The sequence below is a fragment of the Fonsecaea erecta genome (assembly GCF_001651985.1).
Source record: "Fonsecaea erecta strain CBS 125763 chromosome Unknown Scaff3, whole genome shotgun sequence".
Classification (NCBI taxonomy): domain Eukaryota; kingdom Fungi; phylum Ascomycota; class Eurotiomycetes; order Chaetothyriales; family Herpotrichiellaceae; genus Fonsecaea; species Fonsecaea erecta.
In genome coordinates, this window is record NW_017387246.1 from 195,647 (window position 1) to 216,120 (window position 20,474).

The window sequence follows — 20,474 nt, forward strand, 5'->3', positions numbered from 1 at the left end:
CACAAGAAACAGGACACAGGACACAGGACATAGAACACAGGATACAGGGCGCCGGAATGAGCAGAGGCAGATGGGGGAAATGGGAGTAATCGTTCTGACGACGTAAGAAGACCGAAATCATCCAGGCGTGTGTGTGTTCATACATTCGGTAGTAAAGAACAGTAGTAGGAGTAGGAGTAGGAGTAGGAGTACGCAGCACAAAGTCAAGTCAAGTCGAGCAGAGCAGGAAGCACAGAACCAGAAACGAAACGGAACGGAACGGGACGGAGTATGGATAGATACAGCGGACAGATACAAGAGATACGGTAGATACGGTAGATGTATGGGGACGAACGAACGAGGCCTTCCCCTTCCCACCTCTCCAGTTCCGTGGTGGCAGACATCGATCCAAACAAACATACATACATCCCTCATGAAAGACAACAAACAGGGTGCATTGTGGTGGAACCGGGGTAGGTACATATATCCTCCTCCTTCCCTTCCTCCTCCAGAATCGGAGGTGAAGCATTCATTGCATGCCGGGGCTTACATACACTGCGATATGGTATCTATCATCGGTACATTACATTGTACATACTACTGAGTACACGGAGGAGCAAATGCCAGGCGAGACTAGAGGCAGCGACAAGGCACTTGTTTTGCATGTATTAAAGGCTGAAATCAGACATTTATTTTGAAGTCCCCGTTTTGGTTCTTTTCTTTTGGAATTTTAAGCCTGTCTCCTATCTCGGTCCCTTCGGCGGCGGCGGAAGAGACACGCTTTGATACACGCATAATTGATCCCTTCTTCATCCAAGCCCCCATTTTCGGTGTCCATCACATGAACACTCGCTTCCTGCCATGCTCGCCATACCTCAATTGCGACGACAAAGAGCCTTAAATGTCGACAGTTGAATACCATGCGCTTGTTGCGCCCCCATACCGGCCTGAGCACGTGTCCAAGTCCCCTCTCCATTTCCATATCTCATGCCTATGATCCGTGGTTCTGTCCCGTTCCTGTCAAGCTATTACTCGTCGTGTTCGCACATGTAGTCGTTCCCGCCCCCGTCCCGACTGCACCAGTACTCGCGTTGTTAATGTTCTCAACATCATAGAGCGACGGGACCTGCGATGGAGGGGGCTTCTTAGGCAAATGTGCAGGCGCGCCATACTTCTGCTGGAGAGAGTCTTCTTTCACCGGAGGTGGCGGTGGCTTGGGCGACGATAGATTACTGGCGAGTCCCTTCTCGAAGGCGCGCGCAGTTGGAGCCATCCCGGAAGCATCTGAACTGAAGGACTTGGTGGGAGGAATGCTGTTCGCTCGACTCTGGCTCGATGAGGAGGCTTTTTTCCGCCCGCCGCCGCCGTTGTGATTATTGTGGCCGCTACGGCCGCCATTGCGGCTGGTGGAATTGCTGGGAACGAAGGACCGGGTCTGCGGATTGAAGAGTGATCGGGAGTAGGTGCTTGCATTCGGATACTGAGCATTGTATGGCTGATTCACGTTGCCGCCGAAGTTTTGAGGAGGCATTTGTCCATAGCCATAATTGGCTGCGTTGTTGATAGTTGCACTAGCCTGGTAGCCAGACCAACCGTTCATGTTTGAGCTCGCTGGACCTTGGGGTTGCGGATAGGTAGGCTGGAATTGATTATTGATCCAGTTCTGTGGCTGTTGCATCCCTGGATGTGACGTCGGCATGTATTGATTGTTCATCTGAGCGATCATGGGAGAAATGCTCTGCTGATAGGTGGTTGGGGAGGTAGAGTAGTTGAAGTATCCGTTTGCCGAGGGGGTCTGCAGCGATGACCAGGATTCCGCGGGGCTGAAAGACTGACTGCTATTGTTTCCGTACCCCATGGGAGCGTTGTTGTAAGACATGCTAGACTCAAAAGTGGGATATGCCTGGGTGGGAGTAGAGCTGTAATTCATATTTCCGCCGAATCCGCCATTGGGAGCTTGATACGGCCCGTGGTACGCTTGTTCCGAGTACTGCGGCTGATAGTGGGATTGCATTTGTGACACATGCATGGGGGTGTAGCTGGGAATGAATGCTGATCGCGCCTCAAAACTGTCGTCTTTTGGCGTCTTGTGCTTGCGTGCCTTTCTCTTGCCACTAGATGAGCTCGACCGCGACATGCTTGCTGAATTCTCCCCCGTGGAAGCGCTTTCACTGGTCACCGACTCCTGAAAGTCGCCAAAAATTCGATCCCGCGCAGCTTTGTACTGAGCTTCTCTTTCTTCTCTTGTGAGTTTCGACTTGTCTCTATTTGGCGTCCCGTCTACTGGCGACAAGACGCCCTCCTCGCTGTTCGTTTCCAATCCCGCTTCCGACGTGGCTTTGGAGGGAGCAGACGAACTTGCAGGTGTACTGGCACCGGCCGAGCCCTGCCGCGGACCCAAACCGACTCTGCGCATGATCTTAAAACCCGCAGCGGAAGGGGGTTGGGATGGCCCAGCAGGGATGGAGCGTGCCAAGACATGTAATGGTGTGGGCCTGCCACAGAAATCAGTCAATGCATCAGAAACTCAGTCAGGATACGTGATGGACTCACAGTGAAACATCGGGCGTCCGAAAAATGCGGATGGATGTGCCGTCCTCATTAATGTGATGAGCGAGCGAGTAATAGTCTGCAAGTTTGTGGGCAAGGAGCCTTGCGAAAGAGTTCTGCGGTGGGAGGTCGAGAAAATCATTTCTGTGCCATGGTCAGTGAATAATGTCGACAATGACAACATGTAGTAGACTCACCCCTGGATGGCAATAAAGGCCAGGAACTTCTCTTCCAGTTGAAGGAGTGGTAGGCGGTCTTTCGGGGTGGCCAGTGCATCCAAGAGCTTTTCATCGGGCGCAAGCGGAAGTGATGAAGCTCGTTCGTGCATCTCGTGGGGCTGCTCCATTGATCCTTCTGAACGAGGCTGGCGATCGCCAGTCTCTCCCTGGATGATAGGAAGGGGAAGATCTCCAAACCGCGGAGGGTTGGTCAAAGTCAACGTGTGATATCGGCGAGCCGCAATCGTGACTCCGGAATTGCTTGGCCGTGTCGTACCACGAGCATTTGACGCCGATAAGTCTTCTCTGTGTGGCACATTTGAGGTCTCTTCGTCCTCTGCGGCTCGAACGCTGGCACTGTCATCCGGACGAATGCTCTCCTTCTCGTCCATCGCAAAGGTTGTGACGGAAGCCATACTTTTAGTATCGAAACTCTGGTGTTTGGTAGAAGAATTAGAGAGGTGAGATTGGTCATCTTCGAGAGACTCTCCGCTTTCTGCGCTCTGTGGACCACCTGATACAAGGCTCGCATCTTCAACCAGAGAAAGGCCCTCGAATGCAGGTGCCAAAAAGCTTGGGTGGCTGCGCTCTTCCAGAGTGCTTTGCTGTGGCGGATCACTAGTGTCTGTAGGAGAAGTCGGGGATATGAGAAGGTTGCTTTGAATGGTTTTCGCATTAATGTTCTCGACAGGACGTGTCTTCTTCTCGTCAGAGGCATTAGGGTTTGATGTAGGAAGAGCAGGGGCACGCATTGCGGCGACCTTGAAAGCGTTAGCAAGAGACAAAGACTGTGTCTCGCGTGGATCAAACGTACCTTTGCGAACGATAACCTCCCCGGAGGCGGCCCGACCTGAGAAGACGCCATGATGCCCAAGGAGATTCGTCACGTCGTATCCAACAGCGTTGCAACCAAGGCTCTCAAGCTGAGGATTGGAGTTGAAAATGAATGTGAATTGTACGAGCCAATGTCGACGCTTCAATTCTTCCTTCCGCTGTCTCACACAACGTCTTGCCCATCGAACGAGCCAACACAGCACAACCTAAAAGGCTCCATGGATTCGGCAAGGCGGTCTTTGGGCTGTCAGCGTGCGTAGCAATAAAGGGACTGCCTGCGAGCGTAATAGGACGATTCCGTGGGTTGCTGTGTTGGAGAGTTCGGGAACCCAAGCCAGAGATCGAGGTGTCGGGGCCGGTGATACGTGAAAAGGGCGCTCCAAATTGATAAGGACAAAAAACCGGTCGGGTTGGGGGGCTGGTGCCGCCTAAGAGGGATGACGGGTTTTTTGAGAGGTTGTCGATGGGCGCGCCTTCAAAGTGAAGGAATATCAATCAGGTCCGTGACAGGAAACAGCAGCGTCGGGGAGAAAGTCGGATCAATCCATTGTGGCTATGAACAATGGAGATCGACAGGCTTGAGAAGGTGGACAGCAACGACTGAAGTCAAGGCTGGGAAAACCGTGACTTGTGGCAGTCTTGAGGCATCGAAAACCGCAAGCAAGCGATGTGAGAGAGAATGCCAAGGACTCCCCATGTCACGATGGGCGGATTAAAGTTGTTGCGTCGCCACTAGGGAGAAACACTGGGCCGTGAGCAGTGGGCACGTCTCTCTCGCCTAGGTATTATTCCAGGGAACTATGGGCACCCATCAGTGAGCAGGGAAAAAAAAGAGGGTAGAACAACTCTGAACAATAGGCCAACCCAGCATCATTCCATTCCCGGATAGCAAACCACCGAGAGCCCGTGCCTTCGCTCACCCTTTTTTTTCCTTCCTGGACCTGCCTGCCTGGTAGCCTGGAAGGCGGCACCTTCTGGCTTATTTTACATCCATTCCAGTTCGGGGCCAGCATTTTGTCTGTGGCTATATGTGGCAGATTCGACATCGGCACAAGGCATCAGCATTTCAGTGCCATCACAGTTATCCTCCATATACGTCGGAGCCGCAGTGCGCCCCGTTATATAACTTCTGACAAAGCAGGCATCTCACTCCCCGGGGTGTCCGTGTTGAGCCTACGCCTTCACCACATCCTGTGAGACTTGTCGACGTCCATTTCTTTCCCTGGCCATTTGCTGCTAGGGACTTTTCCATGAACCGGTATCGCACGCTTCCAGGCCTAGGGCCCCAAAAGGCCACCGCCAGTACCGTATGCCAGAAATGCTTGAAGAAAGATATGTCTACTTCTTTCTCATCTGCAATCTGACCACCACTGGTACTGACAAATTAATCACGTCACTACAGTTATGAATGCAAATCAAGCGTACAAGAGCGGCCATACGCCTCCAGGCCATCAAGGACCCAGCAACTACTCAACCCCAAATTGACGCCAAAGCTGGCGAGCGACACCCCGAACAATCTATTGAACAGGTGACTGTCCTTGCCCGGGAGCCTGGAAACAACGTCTTTCTGACACTTACCTAGCAAGGGCGTGGCTGATCAACAGTTAGCCGAAGCTCAGGCCAGACGAGAAGAAATTATCGTGGAGCCTGAAGACCGGGGCCGATCACGAACCCCAGACTCCTCAGATTCCGTCTCGACGATATCGACAAATAAGTCGCGGTCTCGGTCGCGGTCTCGCTCACGGGAACGTGGTGTTAACTATTACACCACCAGTCGTGCACACCGGAATCGCTTAGGCACACCAACTACTGAAATTCCGCGGAAAAGGAAGCACCACTCCGTGTCCAGTTCAAACTCTCGATCGCCGAGGTCCCCAAAGCGCGAGCCTGGCTCACACCGCAAAAGCCGACGTCACCGCACCCTCAGTCCCAGTGACCGAGGCCGGCCTAGTTCCATGCGTCGAGGCAGCCATCGTAGCCGGACTGGTAGTCCAAGCATGGACAAGAGCCAAATAACCAAGCAGAGAAGATCCCTTGAGGAAGAAGACCACGCCAGTGCCACATCCCGGGGACATTGGCGGAAATACGCTGATGATGACCGCCACGAATTGCCTCAGGGAGACGTCAGGCTCGGTGGCGAGAGGCGGCGCAACATGAAAGAGCGGAGTCTCAGCCCGTACAGCAAAAGACTGGCTCTGACGCAAGCAATGAATATGTGACATGTCAGTCCTGAAGGACAAGTCCGGGATATTGGAGGGTGCTCTAGTTCTATACAGAGGAACTTGACTTGGTGGTATCGTCGGTTGTGGTTTGCAAGGCGTTGGCGGCTGCATTGCCACATGGACAGGCTGGTCTCCATTTACCATACCCTACGAGAAGCGCACGTTTGTCATTACGGAGTGCTTGTTCTTTTCGTGGTATCATCAGGTGATTGGATACTGGAATTTCATTGCTCACTGTTACGTGCTCATTTCTGTAGCCTATTCGCCAATAGTTCTCAATAATGGTTCCTGATAGTATTTGGCAGAATCTTCCGTTTCAGCGAGGCTTTCTGCCGGCTCTCGTTCTTTTTCCTCTCGTCTCCTGGAGCAGGACATCCTCGTCAACCGCGTGACTGCCTGCAATGGATGCTTCTGGCATTTGGGTCTAAACAGCGGTCTTCATATCGTGTGATGCTGTACTCAGCTTCGATTTGCGGGTATTGGAGAGCGTCGTGAGAAACATGATCCATATCTCTTGCGTGACGCAGACCTTTGACCTCATTCAGGTGTATATCCAACCCGAGAAGTGGACGGGCTGCTGTGGCCGCATCCTACATCGACTTGGCCTTCTGGCCGTCGTTTTGGTGCAATTATCCTTGAGTCTCTCGGGTCGTTGATCATGAAATGCCATCTTCTTCGTTCTGGAGGGCAGCCTCTCTCTCCTCCTCCTGTTCCCGCAAATGTATGCTCTCGACGAGCGTATTGCCTTCAATACCCACCTCCTCTCCTTCCTCTTCCTTCTCTGCTGTAGGGTGCGTTTGAACGGCCTTCTTTTCGAGAGCTTGTTTCTTCGCGTTTTCGACTCGTTCTCTCACCAGACGCGCAATAGCGTTTTGTGTCCGCACGTCCAGAATCTTCATCTTCTCCGCCAAGTCCCTTTTCAAGTCCCAATTTGGCTTCCTCGGCTGCAGCTTGAACAGGTCAATACCCTTCTCTGCTTCCAGCTCATCTTTGGCTGCTTGCTCTGCAGTAGATGCGAGGATGCGACCGGCCTGCTCTTCGAGGGTCTCGACGTCACCACTGGTGGGGGCATTCTCGAATCCAAGTTTGGCGTTTTTTGTTGTCACATCGTAGTTTCGGCCTGAGAGATATTGGTCGGTTGTAGATGGAGGCAGTGTTTCCTTGTCTCCTTCTTCGGTGTCCGCTTGTAGGCTTGAAACTGTAGAATGGGAGCCAGGCTGCTTCCGCTTCAGAGATGCGAGTTTCGCCAAGCGAGCCTTTCTGTCGGTGGCAGCAGCATCTAGGCTACTATGTGTGGCTGACATCACGAAGATAGTTCTGCTAGATTGATTCCCGAGAACAAGGACATCCCGCTACCAATGCATACCACAAGAGCGGACCTGTGAGAAAAGGTGGCGACGTGAAAGCAGTACCTTGTGCCCTGGTGGTTTGGAACTTCCTACTCGGCAAAATTTCCCTTTTCCTGGGTCCGCCCGCAAAGAAATGCAATGTCCGCAGTCATTACCTCGTACACATATTTCCTTCGCATCCACCATTCACCTGTGACCCTCGATTCTTCTGCCAACGGGAATTAGAGCCAGATGCCCGGGAAACTGAATGTTCCACAAGTCAACCAGCGCTCTACGAGGATGCTTCAGCAATAATCCAGCAACCTTCGGCAGGTGTCGATCCCGATTCACCTGCCCTTCTCTCGACTTTGTCAAACATGGCCTCCAGCACTGTCAACCGCTTCACCAAGCCTGTGTCCTTGCTCAGGCGTATTCTGAACCCCCAGGAGGACGTCATGTCACGTCCACCGAACATATCGCAAAATTAGGCGGTTCAGATAGTTCGCTTCAAGACGCAACAGAATCCCTACCCTTTCCAAGCAACATAACTCCTCCGCCTGCGGAGTCCAGAGTACAGTCCGTCTCTCCTCGATCGCGTACACAGGGGTATTATTCTCGACACGCGGCGGGGCTCCAAGATGTTAAATCTCTCTCGGATCGGATATTTGGCACTGAGCAGGGTCGGCCTGGCATGTCGAGTGACCTAGGGTCTTGCAACCTCTCCGAGCCTTCGCCAGCTCCTGCGCTTGAAGTTGATGGAGTACGTATCCCACGGCTCTACCCCCCAGCCTCGAAATCAGATGCTCTAGCGTCTCAGGCCCTCGAATCTAAAAACTTCGAGTCCAATGTTCCTCAGTCCGAAGGTGGTCGTGACGAGTCCGAGCCAGAACAAGGTCGACGAGACCTGCCTGAAGACGACCGATTCGACAGGATGTGGATAAAGCCATACAAGAAGTTGGTGTTCCCACAAGATGGCGATTATGCGAAGGCGCGTCAAGAGTTAGAAGTCCAAAAGCAAGTCGCGATAGCTTTTGTGGGCGATCACACGCTTCAGGAGCTTCGCAAAGTGTGGCTCAAAATGCCCATCCGCAGCAAGATGCGACATCTCGCACATATCCTGCTTGGATGCCTTGCCGATGGTGCTCGGAGAACTCTCCTCATGCTATCTGTTCTCCCCGTGGTCCCTCGCGACTGGAGAACTCGATGCGATTGTCTTTGCTACCTCGATATGGTCTATCGGACTGAGATCGATGCGGACCCTTATCTTCAGAAATTGTTTACACAGCAAATAGCTCTAGTCTCTCGCATCCAGACCTGGCCCGAGGAGACGATGCCGTTCCACTTCCTGGTGCTCCTTTTGCGGCACAATGACGCAGAGCATTGCGAAAAGATCATTAATACCCTCTTCCGGAATTGTGCACCGGTGCCGCCACGGCTCATTTTAGTTATGGTGGACCACTTTACGAAACTTGGCGACGCGGATCGAGCAATAGAACTCCTCTCCTGCATTCCTCCGGACCAAAGGGAAGAACACAAGGTGCGGATTCTGGACCGCTGTGCCAAGCTTATAACAATTGACACAGTCGAAGAATCTGACACCGTGGGTAACTTCCGGGCACTTCCCAAGTTGATTGAACTTGGCATGCCAATGGACGCGAAGGCGCATAACCTCATCATTGAGCGAGCAATTTCTCTGAAAGTGCCTGATGTTGCATGGGAAGTCTTCCGTTTCATGGAAGTCAAGCATATCCACGTTGACGAACGCAGTCACCTTTTCTTGCTCAAGGATAGTTTCGAAAGACAGAATCGGGAAAAACTGGATGAAATTATGTCTGCTATCCACCAACGCGAAGACCTCTACAAATACCCGTACCTGGTAACATACATGATGCATATCGTGAGGGTTGTTTGCACGATCGACCGCAAGTTACCCGCTGGGATATCAGTGTCACACCTTCTCGCCATCTACGACCGAGCCTACGACCGAGCTCCGCTGATCAAGCTTGGTATTGTGAATCCTCTGCCCACCGACAAGTCTCTTTCCATGAAGCTCAATGAGCCTCCGCCGGCAGTCCTCGGATTTACAATTTGGGCCTACGTTCTCTGCCAGCGAGACGAGCGACTTGTCTCGGCCTTGTGGTATTGGATAATCCATATGATTAAACAACAGGACACAAGCATTCTCGAGTGCGCTAAACATGACATCATGTACAATGGTTTCATTCACTTCTACGCGCGCAGCCGATTTTTCCTGAGAAAAGCGGTGGACGTTGTGGAAGCCATGATTGAGCGCAATCTGTGCCCACCCACCGAGAGAACGTGGAGCGAAGTACTTTGTGGCTTCTTGCAACACGGTGAAGAAGAGGCTGCAGAGAAAATTTGGAGGATGATGCTGGCACGAGATGTTCAGCCCACCGAGCAGGGCTACGCATTTCTCTTGGGGAAGTATGATGAAAGCCAACTTGCCAAGTTGGTCAGATATGTCCTGGACGAACGGCGAATTCCTGATGGGCTCGACACGACTCTCAAGTGGCAAGATGACGCAAACGCCACTGCCGAAGGTGCCGGAACAGACGCCCTCGACTCTCGACGATCGGTTGAGGATGAGCAAGCAGTCGAGAGAGATGGAATCTTTGAGAGTTATGGATTCAAGGAAGCCCCTGAGGGCGCTAATATGTACCAATAGCATGTCCTTTTTCAATATAGAGGTACGACCCATGCTTCGTGCCTGAAAACCAGCTCTGTCAACCGTAGCTCTGGACGATAGTTTCTCACACGGACCTCATGACGGGGACAAACAACCGAGTGTCCCTATTCTCGCAGCTAAGTATGGCTGTCAACGTGATATCAAAATGCCCCGAGCCAATTCTGACTAAGCATGCGCCAAGAGTGGCACCGCATGGGTAGCCAATCATAGGCAGTATTTTAGTTCCCCCTTCACCTCTATATTCTCTTCAGGCTTAACCCTCAGAATCGTTGCCCTTTTTGTTATTTGTGCTCGTCGATAAAATCTCTTGTCAGCGTTGCGTCCTCCTTGTGTTTGATCGGGAGACGAAGGGCTGCGTTTGCCTATCTAGTCTCTGCACAAACATTTCTATCAGCCGCTCTTTTCTTACCACGATATGACCATGATTTTTTAGCATTTTTGGCTATCCCCAAGACGACACGTCACGTCTTTGACACAACGATTTCCCCTGGTGTGACGAGACGGCAACCCTCCTCAACGGCACCGACTCCTTTCCGTCAAACTTTGGAGGCACAAGCCGCCCATGCTGGGACTCGACCTGTGACTGTGTATGGGTCCCTTCGGTGAATATTAGGTTTTGAGCCTGTGGCTGCATCCAGTCCCCGCATATGGGAACCGTGCTTAATTGCAAATGGTAAGCACCTCGTGTGGTTGAATGAGCCTTCAACACCTCTACAATTTCCTGCCCAATGATGAGTCAATGGTAAAAGGTCCGATTGGAAAAATGGTCGTTGGTGGTAGCTCGTTAGAAGGGCCTGCTCTTTGCGCACCTCCACAAGGATGGCCCAACAGCGAAACAGAACTTAATGCACACCCGCATTGCTACCATCTCTCCAATCTAGACAGCACGGAGTCATGCAAGAACAATGCACTCTAAACAGTTAGGACTGCTTTGCTGGAGACTTCGGGTACAAGAACCACAACAGAGAGGCGCCGCAACAATGGGGCTCTCTTTCCCTCAGACCTCGTGGATATTTGAGCCAATGGCAGCAGCGCACATTGTTAACACATTCTATCGTCAAGCTGTTGGATGATAGCTAGGGATGCTGGGAGTGCAGCTGGCCTGTCATCGCTGTGCTGTCAATTCTCTAGTGTGAGACCTGCACGAACAGCTTCCAAGGTCCTCACAGCAACCCCAGCGACACAATGTGAAGACCCAAATAACTGAAAAGACCTGAGATCAATCCACGATCGCTGCGCTTTCGATTCAGATTCCATTGGTCTCTTCAGCTAACTTGATCCTCCAACCAGTTCTGCCTTTCGCCACGACGCTCTGAGTAGCGTTGTGAGACTAGAGCGTTTCGAATGAATTACCACTTATCATTATGGTTGCCACAAGGAGCAAGACGCCTCCTGAGCCCTGCGAAACAAGCCGTACAGACCGTCGTAGTGGCTTCGAAAACCCAAAACCTCATCAAAGGTAAAGAGATAGACACCCGCTCGGCACAATGTAACACTAACTTAACGAAACATAGAAGGAGCGCAAAGAGTTTGACAATGCAGGATGCCGCGACCAACAAAGGTGAATCACTCAGAGGCAGCTCGGATAGAACCTCTCCGATGGACGCGGTTATTATCAATACTGACTCACCCCTTCACCGTCCCATTGTCCGACCTGCGGACTCTGCACATCTCTTGCCCTCGAAATTGCCTGCAGATTCTTCGGAGCCGAAATTCTCATCTGATCATGACACAAATTCAGTCAGAACCGCACGTACAGTAGGTACGGAGGCCGAAGCAGTGCCGGCTCGTCGCCGTCTGTCCGCTCATCGCACTCCTCGCCTCAATGGAGACAACCACGAGACATCTCATCGTCCACAAAGTCCAAACAACGTTTCAGATACTGATGAGTTGCCGTTGGCCAGTGACGCAATACGCCACGAGTCAACTGCTCGAGCACTAGCCACACTCCCAACAAACTCTGACACTGACCGAGGGACAGCACAGTCACTTACGGAACAGGAGGCACAGCACACCCCAACAAGTGGACCAGCCCCTGTCGAGTATCTAGTTCGAAGCAGTGGAATCGTCCACTCGCACCGGCAAAGTGAAGACAACTCACAACCGGCGACTAACCCCGTAGCTGACCCAAGCCAGAACCGAGAAGACATAATGGCGACAGACGCTCAGGGCCTGAAGGAATGTGATGATTGCGGCAAATTGATTGCAGGTTTCGTTCTCCGCTGTGCCATGTGTACAGTTATGCACGACCTTCGACTGGGAGATAGCAGCGATCGTGGCGAGCCTCAGTCACCAGTTTGGCTTTCCGATGATGACGCTGACGACGACGAAGATGACCGGAGGACAATGATGTCGATTTCAGACGACGAAGACGACATCCCGGATGTGTCGAAAACGAACGATGGAAAGGACCGCGTGCAACCCCACGCTTCAACTCCACCCGTTCACCGAGATGGGATCGTTCGCTCTCTGAAGCGTCGCAGAACGGAAGCTTCACTTTTCATTCCGAGAAAGCGATTTCAGCCTAGGCAGATATCAGTAATGGATGAGGCTGCGCGCTCTCTCCGCCGAGCGTCAGGGAAGAATGAGGTTCAATATACCGCTCTAGAGCCACAAGTTGGCCGCACCGTCTCAGGGGAAGCCCCGAGGACTGTCGTTGAGAAGCCTTCAGTACAGAACTCGTCAGGTGGCATACGTGCTGGGTCCTCTCTACAACAAAGTAATGGCGCTTCCACTTCTTTGATGGGTCCCCCTACCACTACACATCCCGGCGAGGTCTCGCATCAGGCTGTGGTGCCCCCGATAGTCTCCGTTGAGAGTGCCGAGTCACTCTCCCATAACGACCTGGAAAGCCCGGTCCTGACGGAGCTAGCTTTTCGATCTCAGACTATTCCGCAGCCCCACTTCACCCCGGACCAGCATGATCTCTACGTCGAGGGGAAATCCTCAGAGAGGAAGCTTCGCAACAGTGGCAGCACGCATGAGCTCATAAATGAAGATGAAGTGCCCGTGTCAGCTTCAGCTCACCGTGGGGAGACGCTTGTCGAGGCGCGTCACGCAGCGAGTGAAGAGGAGGGAATTGACCAAGAAGTGGCGTCCATCCATTCTCTGCCTTCGGCCTGGAAACGCCTGCCCAAAACCGTGAGCGAGCATCCTCGCCAAGCATACAGCAAGAATACACAGACCGCATTCACCACTAACATACATCAAGACCGTGGCCTTGAGTGGGAATCGGAAAACGATTCTGACGGATGCGGTAATGACGAAAATTATGTACAATCGCCTCAGAAACTACCCGTTCGGGAACAGCCTCATCGAAATGCTCGGACTACTCGGAATTATCGACTTCATCGCGATACTCGATTTCGTCAGCGTAAGTCGCTGCAGGAGTCTCGGAATTTGTTTGACCTGCTTCCTCCGACTGCCCCCGACTGCAACCGAGTGGGCTAGCGGTGCCAACAGCGGGCTGTTATCAACAATTTGGACCTCGTTCTGGTGTTGTCTTGGGTACTACCATGTTGCGCCGATGCATTCAGTCTAACACCACACGAGACACGAGCTGAAACAGAGACCTTTGTCCCTAAGCCTTGCGAGTTTCTTTTGTTGTCGACGAGCTGGGAATTGCGTGGCGCTTGCGGAGTGACAAGTGAAGGCTATTTGGCGACAGGAGATGGAACAACAGAACATTTTCGGATATATTTGGGACAAAAGGCCTCTCATGCCTGTTTTCGCCTTGAGCAGGGGGCCGAGATGGCCATGGGATGGGATGCAGGAGATTGGCTTTATAATACCCCCGCTACATGCAATGCTTGTTGGATGATCCTCGAGGCGTGTGTCTGCTTTTGTTTTTTGGAAAGGGATATTGCTTTGGAAACGGAGGTGACGTGCTACTGGCAGGGGTGTGGTGTGCTTCGGACGTCCAGCGCGGAGCATGGCACGCTCAAAACACATTGTATAAGCCAAAAGGAAACCCTGGCCACCGGCAAAAAACTGTACACCACAGCCGTCTCAATTGATACAATTTCCCAGTAGACCCCTGCCCCAGAACCCAGGCTTTCGAATTCCAGTTCGTGTCTGCTCGTGGCATAACTCCTAACGCCGTGCATCTGTCGTGTATTCAGCGTAGGGGATCATCGCGTTCAGTTGCCCATCATTATCGAGCACTATCGTCGGTGGTTGTCAGTTCACAATGCAACGGGGATTCCGGTCCATGGTCAAGCCAATAGACACTGCGCAGAACACACACACTTACCGCCATGGCTATGCAAAAGATGCTCACGTACGGACTGAGACGTTCGCCTATCCGGGCGCACTTCCAGAATATGCCCATCACACTAAATAGATTCCATGGCCGGACGCCGACAAATCAGCCACTGGCTAGGTGACACCGGGTCGCCGTCGTCGGAATGAGGGCCGGGAGTTTCCTGCTTACCCGTCTTTATTCCGGTCCATGACGCCGGGGGCCATGGAGTGCACATAGGTCGAGGTGCAGATGATGAGAAGGATGACGAGGAGGAGGGACTGGAAGTTGAATATGGCTGTCTATATATGGCCGGCAGAGGAGCACAGGGTTAGAAAGAGTTGGTTGAGACACCATTTGTTTGTGCATTTTCTTTCTTTCTTTCTTTTTGATGGTTCTTGGGTAGAAACTTCCTCCCCGTCCCCTTTAGCCTCCATTCCCCGCCCAGGGGTTTTCTCTCTTTTCGTCTTCAGGAATATCGGTATTGGGGGTGAGGAGAGCACGTACCATTGTGAAGACACCAATTCTTCTTCTGCAACTGAGACGAAGCCGAAAAGCGTCAAATCAGCACGCATCGGACGGTGAAAGCGTTGCGGAATCCGTCTGCTTCGGTTCGGTTCCCTGGAAACTGTCGTTGTGGAATGCAAGAAGGACTCAACCTGCTGCTCAACAAGATGTTGAAAGGTGGTTTCGACGAAGACGGAGGCGCTAACCGTAAGAAGATCGGTCACGTGGACGCATCAGCCTCCCCTGTACGGGACGAGGACTTCCATTTATCTCGTATTGTTACGTTCTTCTTCTTCCATACGAGTGAGTGTGCTTCATGCCTTCAATCCTACCCCCAGCCACTCCTTCTATTGCCTGTCGTCCCCGCTGCTCACTGCTGGTCTGGAGTTACCCTCGCTGTCTGACCTGGTCATGATATCTTTCCACCGATTCCGAATGCCATTTGTCTTCTAGGCGAACCGACTCAAATAAGTCGAAATCACCCCGTCCTCCCCTCGCTTCGCAGTCATGGAACCTCGCGCCCGTGCCGGCCGGCACAAAGTCAACCTCAACTTTGGCCCAGAGCTCTCGGCCCTTCTGTACGCATATGGCGCACCTACGCACCCCGACATCGCGAAGCCCCTCGGCGCCTCGTCACGGCAATACCTGTCGTCCAACAACACACCCAACACCAGCCACACACCCACACCGTTCACGCAGCCCTTCCCTGAAACACTACGCGTGCTCGACGAGATCTTGACGGACTTCATCATCGAGACGTGCCACAACGCCGTCGGGGTGTCGGTCTACTCCGGGCGCGCCAAACTGAAGCTCTCCGACTTTGAATTCGCGATCCGGAAGGACAACATCAAGCTAGGCCGCGTGCAGGAGATGTTCAAGAAGAAGCGGGAGATCGACAACAAGAAGAGACTGTTCGACACGACCGAGGGCAAGGAAGGCCAGAAGCTGGCGGTGGACGACCTGGTCAATCTGGGCGAGGTGGTCGGCGAGGAAGGCACGTCGAAAGGGAAGGGCCGAGGCAGGGGGAGGAAGAAGAAGAGGGACATCGGGGACGTGGACACGGAAATGGTCAATGGAGGGGTGAACTCCAAGGAGCGGACGCCGGGCGCGGACGAGAGTGGTGAGGAGAGGGCCAGCAAGAGGGCCAAAAGTGACCTTGGATGAACAAGACACCGATTGCAAAGAGTTGGCGTTTACGACTCTTTATTTGGGGCACATCATCCTACGGAACAGCATCCACAGTCTAGGAGCAACGAGAGGTACCGAAGACTATTCAGGGCTGAACGGCGGCGAGTATACATCCAGCACCGCCTCATTGACAGTGCCGTGGCACCGTCGTGGGGGAGAACCCTTGGAAGTACGAACCATAACACCATGTCATTCGTGAAAACTCCCCAAACGGAGTCGGGTTGTCTATCTGCCCAGGTCTCTGCGGTCTGGGCGGCCATCACATATGGGAGACCTTGGCCGAACCTGTCCACCAGGATGACTTTGGAAGTCATTTCCATATCAGAGACAGTATGCGCGTACGTCGCCTCGAGCCGATCTGAATTGCTCTCATGCAATCATCACGCAAGGCCTTTTTTTCTTGTGGCATCCTTTGGGACGGCTAGAGCCTCGCGCCACAGAGCAGTTATTCATGCATAGCAGCCAGTCTCAGACAGGCTGTCCTTCATTCCATAACCTTTTTCAATTTCAAACGTTCGCCACAGAAAAACTCTCTGTCCTGTTCTGCCTCTGTCCACCTTGTCGATTTTGTCTGCGATCACCCCGACCCTCCTTTTCCGTAGAACCACTCTCACCGCCACCCATGGTCAATGCTGACGTCGCCAGCCTGTTCGACAGGTCCATCTGCGTACGGATCATGTTGGCCAGGTAGGACACGGTCAAGACGTCTTGAACGTGGTTATTGAAATCCTTCTCGATCTCGGCGGGGTCGACCTTGGGCGCCAGGGCCAGCGTGTTGAGGAGGAACTGGCCCAGCGCAGTTGAGGGTTCGGTCTCTTCCTCGATCACGTTCTCCACGTACTTGGCCACCCGGTCCAGCATGCCCAGCGTGTCTTCCAGCGACTTTTCGAGGCTCTCGATCTCCGTGAGGATCGTCGCCGTCCTGCTCTCCGACTCCTTGGCGTACCCGATCGCCTCCAGACCCGCGCGGTCGGCCTCGCCGTAGTTGACGGTGTAAGGGATGGGAATGAACGCCGCGGAATCGGCCGCGCGCTCGGGGCTCACGCCCACGGGCGACGAAATGTACGTCCTCACTTCGATGTCCTGGCCGGGCTGGCACGACACGGTGATGTGCACCGCCGGGTATGGGAACGTGCCTTCGCCCTGGCTGCTGTAGTGGTTCTGAATCAAAGCCGAAAAGGTGTTCAACTCGGAGCTGGTGGCGTACCACCCCACCAAGACCTCCTTGGGACTCGCACGGAGGTGCAGGGCCAACATGGCCTTTTGGTATTCCATGTCCACTTCGACCTGGTCGGTGGTTTCGGTGTGGCTGACGGCGAAAGAGGAGTGGACGACGATCTGAGATTCATCGGCGTCGGAGCGGGTGCCGAGCAAGGTGCCAATGACTCTCTGCTGGTCTGGGGGGCGACGGATGCAGTGGTCTAGTATCGAGAAGAGGGCCTGGAGGAGTAAGGTCAGTCAAATGCCGGTATCGTAGTTGTTTCGTGCTGGACTTACTTGCGGTTGTATCACGACGCGCAGGGGGGCTGTTGTGGGTTGTGCGCCAACTGCGACAGGGCCCAGAGGGCGGGTGAGGTGTAGGAACGCATCCTGTTCAGCCATGCTGGGCAAGACGAAGAGTCGGCTGCTGAAGTGATCTCAGGATAGGAGAAGCCTGACCTCTCAGTCTTTGGCCGGCCGGTGTGGAAAGTGGTCTGGCCCTTGGGAAAGACTTGGGTGTCTCTCTTTGTCTGTCTGTGATGGTGGTGATGGGCGGCGGGAAATTTTGGGCCACACAGAGCCAGAGCCTTGCATAAAATTCATGGGCTGCGCAGTTGTGTGTGTCACGTGAGTTACTGGTATCACGTGATAGGTCACGATCTTATCTAATCGATCTTAACGCCGACAACATGCCGGCGATATAAATTATTTGATATGACGGAAGACGGCGCCCGCTGGTTTCTCCCTCGACATCTGCCATTTTTCCCTCCCTCTCGATCCATTCGCCACATTTCTGTCACTCCTCCTGACCCAAGACCATGAGTGCCAATGGACTTCTGCGCAAAGACCAACTCGAGCTCAGTCTCCACGACGAGAAGAGGTTGATCGAGGAGGGCATCCTCAAGGAAGATAACCCCCTCGATTTCAGCATCAATTTCCAGAGACTATGCGACGCCTGCAGGAGGGGCGACCTCAAGCTGTGCCAGGAGATGATCCAGGAGGGCGCAAACATCAATGCAAAGGATCAGTATGACTACACCCCTTTGATCCTGGTAGGTCTCTCATCTACTTGATGTTATCCACGATGGGGATTTGCCACTGTTGGGTTGGGTACACCAGTCCACTGACACTGCGACAAGGCCAGCCTGTGTGGACATTACGAAGTTGTACAGCTTTTGTTAGAATCGGGCGCATTATGCGAACGAGATACATTTCAGGGCGAAAGGTGCGGATTCCGATATCCATTGGGCACTGCCGGGAGCCTTCGACTGACACACCCGCCGCCAGATGTCTATATAATGCTTTGAACGACCGGATACGAAATCTCTTGTTACAATACGACTATTCCAAGTCGACCGATCCTTTGCAGCCGTTAGCGTCGCATCTGGTCTCGTTGCTGAGCAGGGACCACCCCAGGACTCATGACATTACCGTCGTCACCCCTAGCGAGTCATTCCGTCTGCATAAATTTATCCTCTCTGCCCGGTCCCCTTACTTTCAGAGCAAACTCACCCAGTCTCCAGACACCAAACTCTGGAAACCGGCCCCCACGATCCCTCCACAGTCCTTTGCCATTGCCCTAAAGCATCTGTATCTCGGGGAAGTGCCCAGAGATCTCGGCGGGGGCCCAGGGACCGGTTTTACCGATTCCGAGATCCTGGCCGGTGTCGACCGAATAAGCAAACACTTAGAGGTCCACAACCTTTCACAGTTAATCCTCGACAGCAATGACCGTCGCTTAGCCCGGCAGCGGCGCCAGGATGAAGTCCAAAGGGGCCGCGACCAGTTGGAGCACTGGTTCCGCGAGAACGTCTTGAAGCACGTCATCGAGGTCGAGACTTCACGGGCCGACGACGTCAAATGGGATCGTGAAAATGGCATTTTTGCAGACGTCCTTCTCCGCGCCGACGAGGACGAAGCGGAAGAGGAGACTGCTCCTGCTCCTGGCCAGCGACCACCCCAACAGCCATCTCGATCTGCCACGAACGCGCTGGGCATCCCCGTCGACCAACGGTCCAACCCCTCGCGTTCTCCCTCGCGCTCGCGGAGACCACGCAAATCAAAGATCTACCCGTGCCACAAAGCCATGCTCATCCGCTCAGAGTACTTCATGACCATGTTCGAGTCCTCGTTCCGCGAAGCCCAGGACACGCCGCACCTTCAGATCGTGCCCATCGACTGCAGCCCGGAGGTGCTGGAAATCATCCTGACGTTTCTGTACGCCGAGAGGGCGGACTTCGGGCTGGACATCGCCGTCGACGTCCTCTTTGCCGCGGACATGCTGTTCCTGGAGAAAGTGAAGGCGAAAGCCGCCCTGGTGATCTCGTCGCTCGGCAGCGGAAACGCCATGGCGATGCCGAACGCCATCATCTCTCCTGCTGAGATCACGACCGAGGAGAGTGGCGGCACAAATGGCCACCACCACCACCACCACCGGGGAGAAGAGGAGGAGCTGGATATCTATGAAATCCTGCGCGCCGCCTGGCTCACGCGCGTGCAGCGTCTCGAGGAATTCGCCGCGCGCTACATCGCCTACCGGCTCGAGTCGTACATCGACGACCCGGACTTTGCCGAGCTGGTCAAGGAGTCGGCGAGTCGGATCAGCGCCCGGCAGGAGACCGACTCGATCGAGCTGCTGGACGATATCCGGTACTACCTGAGCGAGCGGTTCCGCTTGCGCTTCGAGGACTCCGGGCTCGAGGATGTCATGGACGAGGAGCAGGCCATCATGGCCGAGACGCTCGCCCAAGGTCAAGCAGCGCATGGGCATACCGAGCAGGAGGCAACGACAACAGCAGCTGCTGCTGCCCCCACACTGCCGGTGCCGCAGTGGGGCTCGCAGAAGGGCTCATTACAGCAGTTCCCCGCCGACGACGACGAAGGTGTGGACATGTCGCCGCCCACGGCCGACCCCAACTCCGTCGAGGCGCTGCTCCAGTCCGGCGCGGTGCGCACGCTCGACGGCGAGCTCGCGGGCGACGAGTTCGCCGCCGACGCTGTCAACTACCAGATCCTGCTGGGCAAGATCGACCGTCTGCTCGACCGGTTGAAGCTGGACGCCTAGACGGTCAAGTCCATCCAGCTCACAAGCCCACCTGCAATCAAGCAAAGCAAAGCAAAGCAAATCAACGCAGAGCAAATCAACGCAGAGCAAATCAACGCAGAGCAAACCGACGAACCAAGAGCGGTAGCTAGCTGTCTTCTGCTGTCCGAAGCGACAGTATCCGTAAGTATAGAATAGAATTAAAATAGAATCATAGACCGAGTGTGGCCTATCCTCTTACATGTATACCGCTTTCTGTCTTTATTCATCAAACTCGCTTGGGTAACTAGCGCCCGAGAGGCAGGGTCTACATAGAACCCGTGAATGGGCTCAACTCTGGTACATCTGGTTCTCGTCCGGAGATTTATGTAGTAATCGTTCCCTTTGGCGAACCCTCTTGGATTGGTCATGGGCCGGGGGTCGACGTGAGTGCATATAAAGATAGAAGATATATGACC

General features: G+C 53.7%; 7 protein-coding genes across 7 annotated transcripts; 4 read left to right on the top strand and 3 right to left on the bottom strand.

The window, feature by feature from the left end:
- Positions 1 to 970: 970 nt before the first annotated feature.
- Positions 971 to 3,612, bottom strand: AYL99_03336 (hypothetical protein; the record flags this gene model as incomplete). Its single annotated transcript, XM_018834852.1, has 4 exons — positions 971 to 2,474; positions 2,533 to 2,673; positions 2,727 to 3,508; positions 3,562 to 3,612. The coding sequence occupies 4 exons, from the start codon at positions 3,610 to 3,612 to the stop codon at positions 971 to 973; spliced, it is 2,478 nt and encodes an 825-aa protein (XP_018694502.1).
- Positions 3,613 to 6,459: 2,847 nt separating this feature from the next.
- Positions 6,460 to 7,107, bottom strand: AYL99_03337 (hypothetical protein; the record flags this gene model as incomplete). Its single annotated transcript, XM_018834853.1, has 1 exon — positions 6,460 to 7,107. The coding sequence occupies one exon, from the start codon at positions 7,105 to 7,107 to the stop codon at positions 6,460 to 6,462; it is 648 nt and encodes a 215-aa protein (XP_018694503.1).
- A 715-nt stretch (positions 7,108 to 7,822) lies between these two features.
- On the top strand, positions 7,823 to 9,817 carry AYL99_03338 (hypothetical protein; the record flags this gene model as incomplete). The annotated part of the gene is made up of 1 exon (XM_018834854.1): positions 7,823 to 9,817. The coding sequence occupies one exon, from the start codon at positions 7,823 to 7,825 to the stop codon at positions 9,815 to 9,817; it is 1,995 nt and encodes a 664-aa protein (XP_018694504.1).
- A 2,172-nt stretch (positions 9,818 to 11,989) lies between these two features.
- AYL99_03339 (hypothetical protein) lies at positions 11,990 to 13,288 on the top strand (the record flags this gene model as incomplete). The annotated part of the gene is made up of 1 exon (XM_018834855.1): positions 11,990 to 13,288. One exon carries the CDS (start codon positions 11,990 to 11,992, stop codon positions 13,286 to 13,288), a length of 1,299 nt encoding a protein of 432 aa, XP_018694505.1.
- Positions 13,289 to 15,092: 1,804 nt separating this feature from the next.
- AYL99_03340 (hypothetical protein) lies at positions 15,093 to 15,749 on the top strand (the record flags this gene model as incomplete). The annotated part of the gene is made up of 1 exon (XM_018834856.1): positions 15,093 to 15,749. One exon carries the CDS (start codon positions 15,093 to 15,095, stop codon positions 15,747 to 15,749), a length of 657 nt encoding a protein of 218 aa, XP_018694506.1.
- Positions 15,750 to 16,280: 531 nt separating this feature from the next.
- Positions 16,281 to 17,375, bottom strand: AYL99_03341 (eukaryotic translation initiation factor 3 subunit F; the record flags this gene model as incomplete). The annotated part of the gene is made up of 2 exons (XM_018834857.1): positions 16,281 to 17,213; positions 17,271 to 17,375. 2 exons carry the CDS (start codon positions 17,373 to 17,375, stop codon positions 16,281 to 16,283), a joined length of 1,038 nt encoding a protein of 345 aa, XP_018694507.1.
- A 416-nt stretch (positions 17,376 to 17,791) lies between these two features.
- On the top strand, positions 17,792 to 20,037 carry AYL99_03342 (hypothetical protein; the record flags this gene model as incomplete). Its single annotated transcript, XM_018834858.1, has 3 exons — positions 17,792 to 18,025; positions 18,113 to 18,198; positions 18,261 to 20,037. 3 exons carry the CDS (start codon positions 17,792 to 17,794, stop codon positions 20,035 to 20,037), a joined length of 2,097 nt encoding a protein of 698 aa, XP_018694508.1.
- Positions 20,038 to 20,474: the final 437 nt, after the last annotated feature.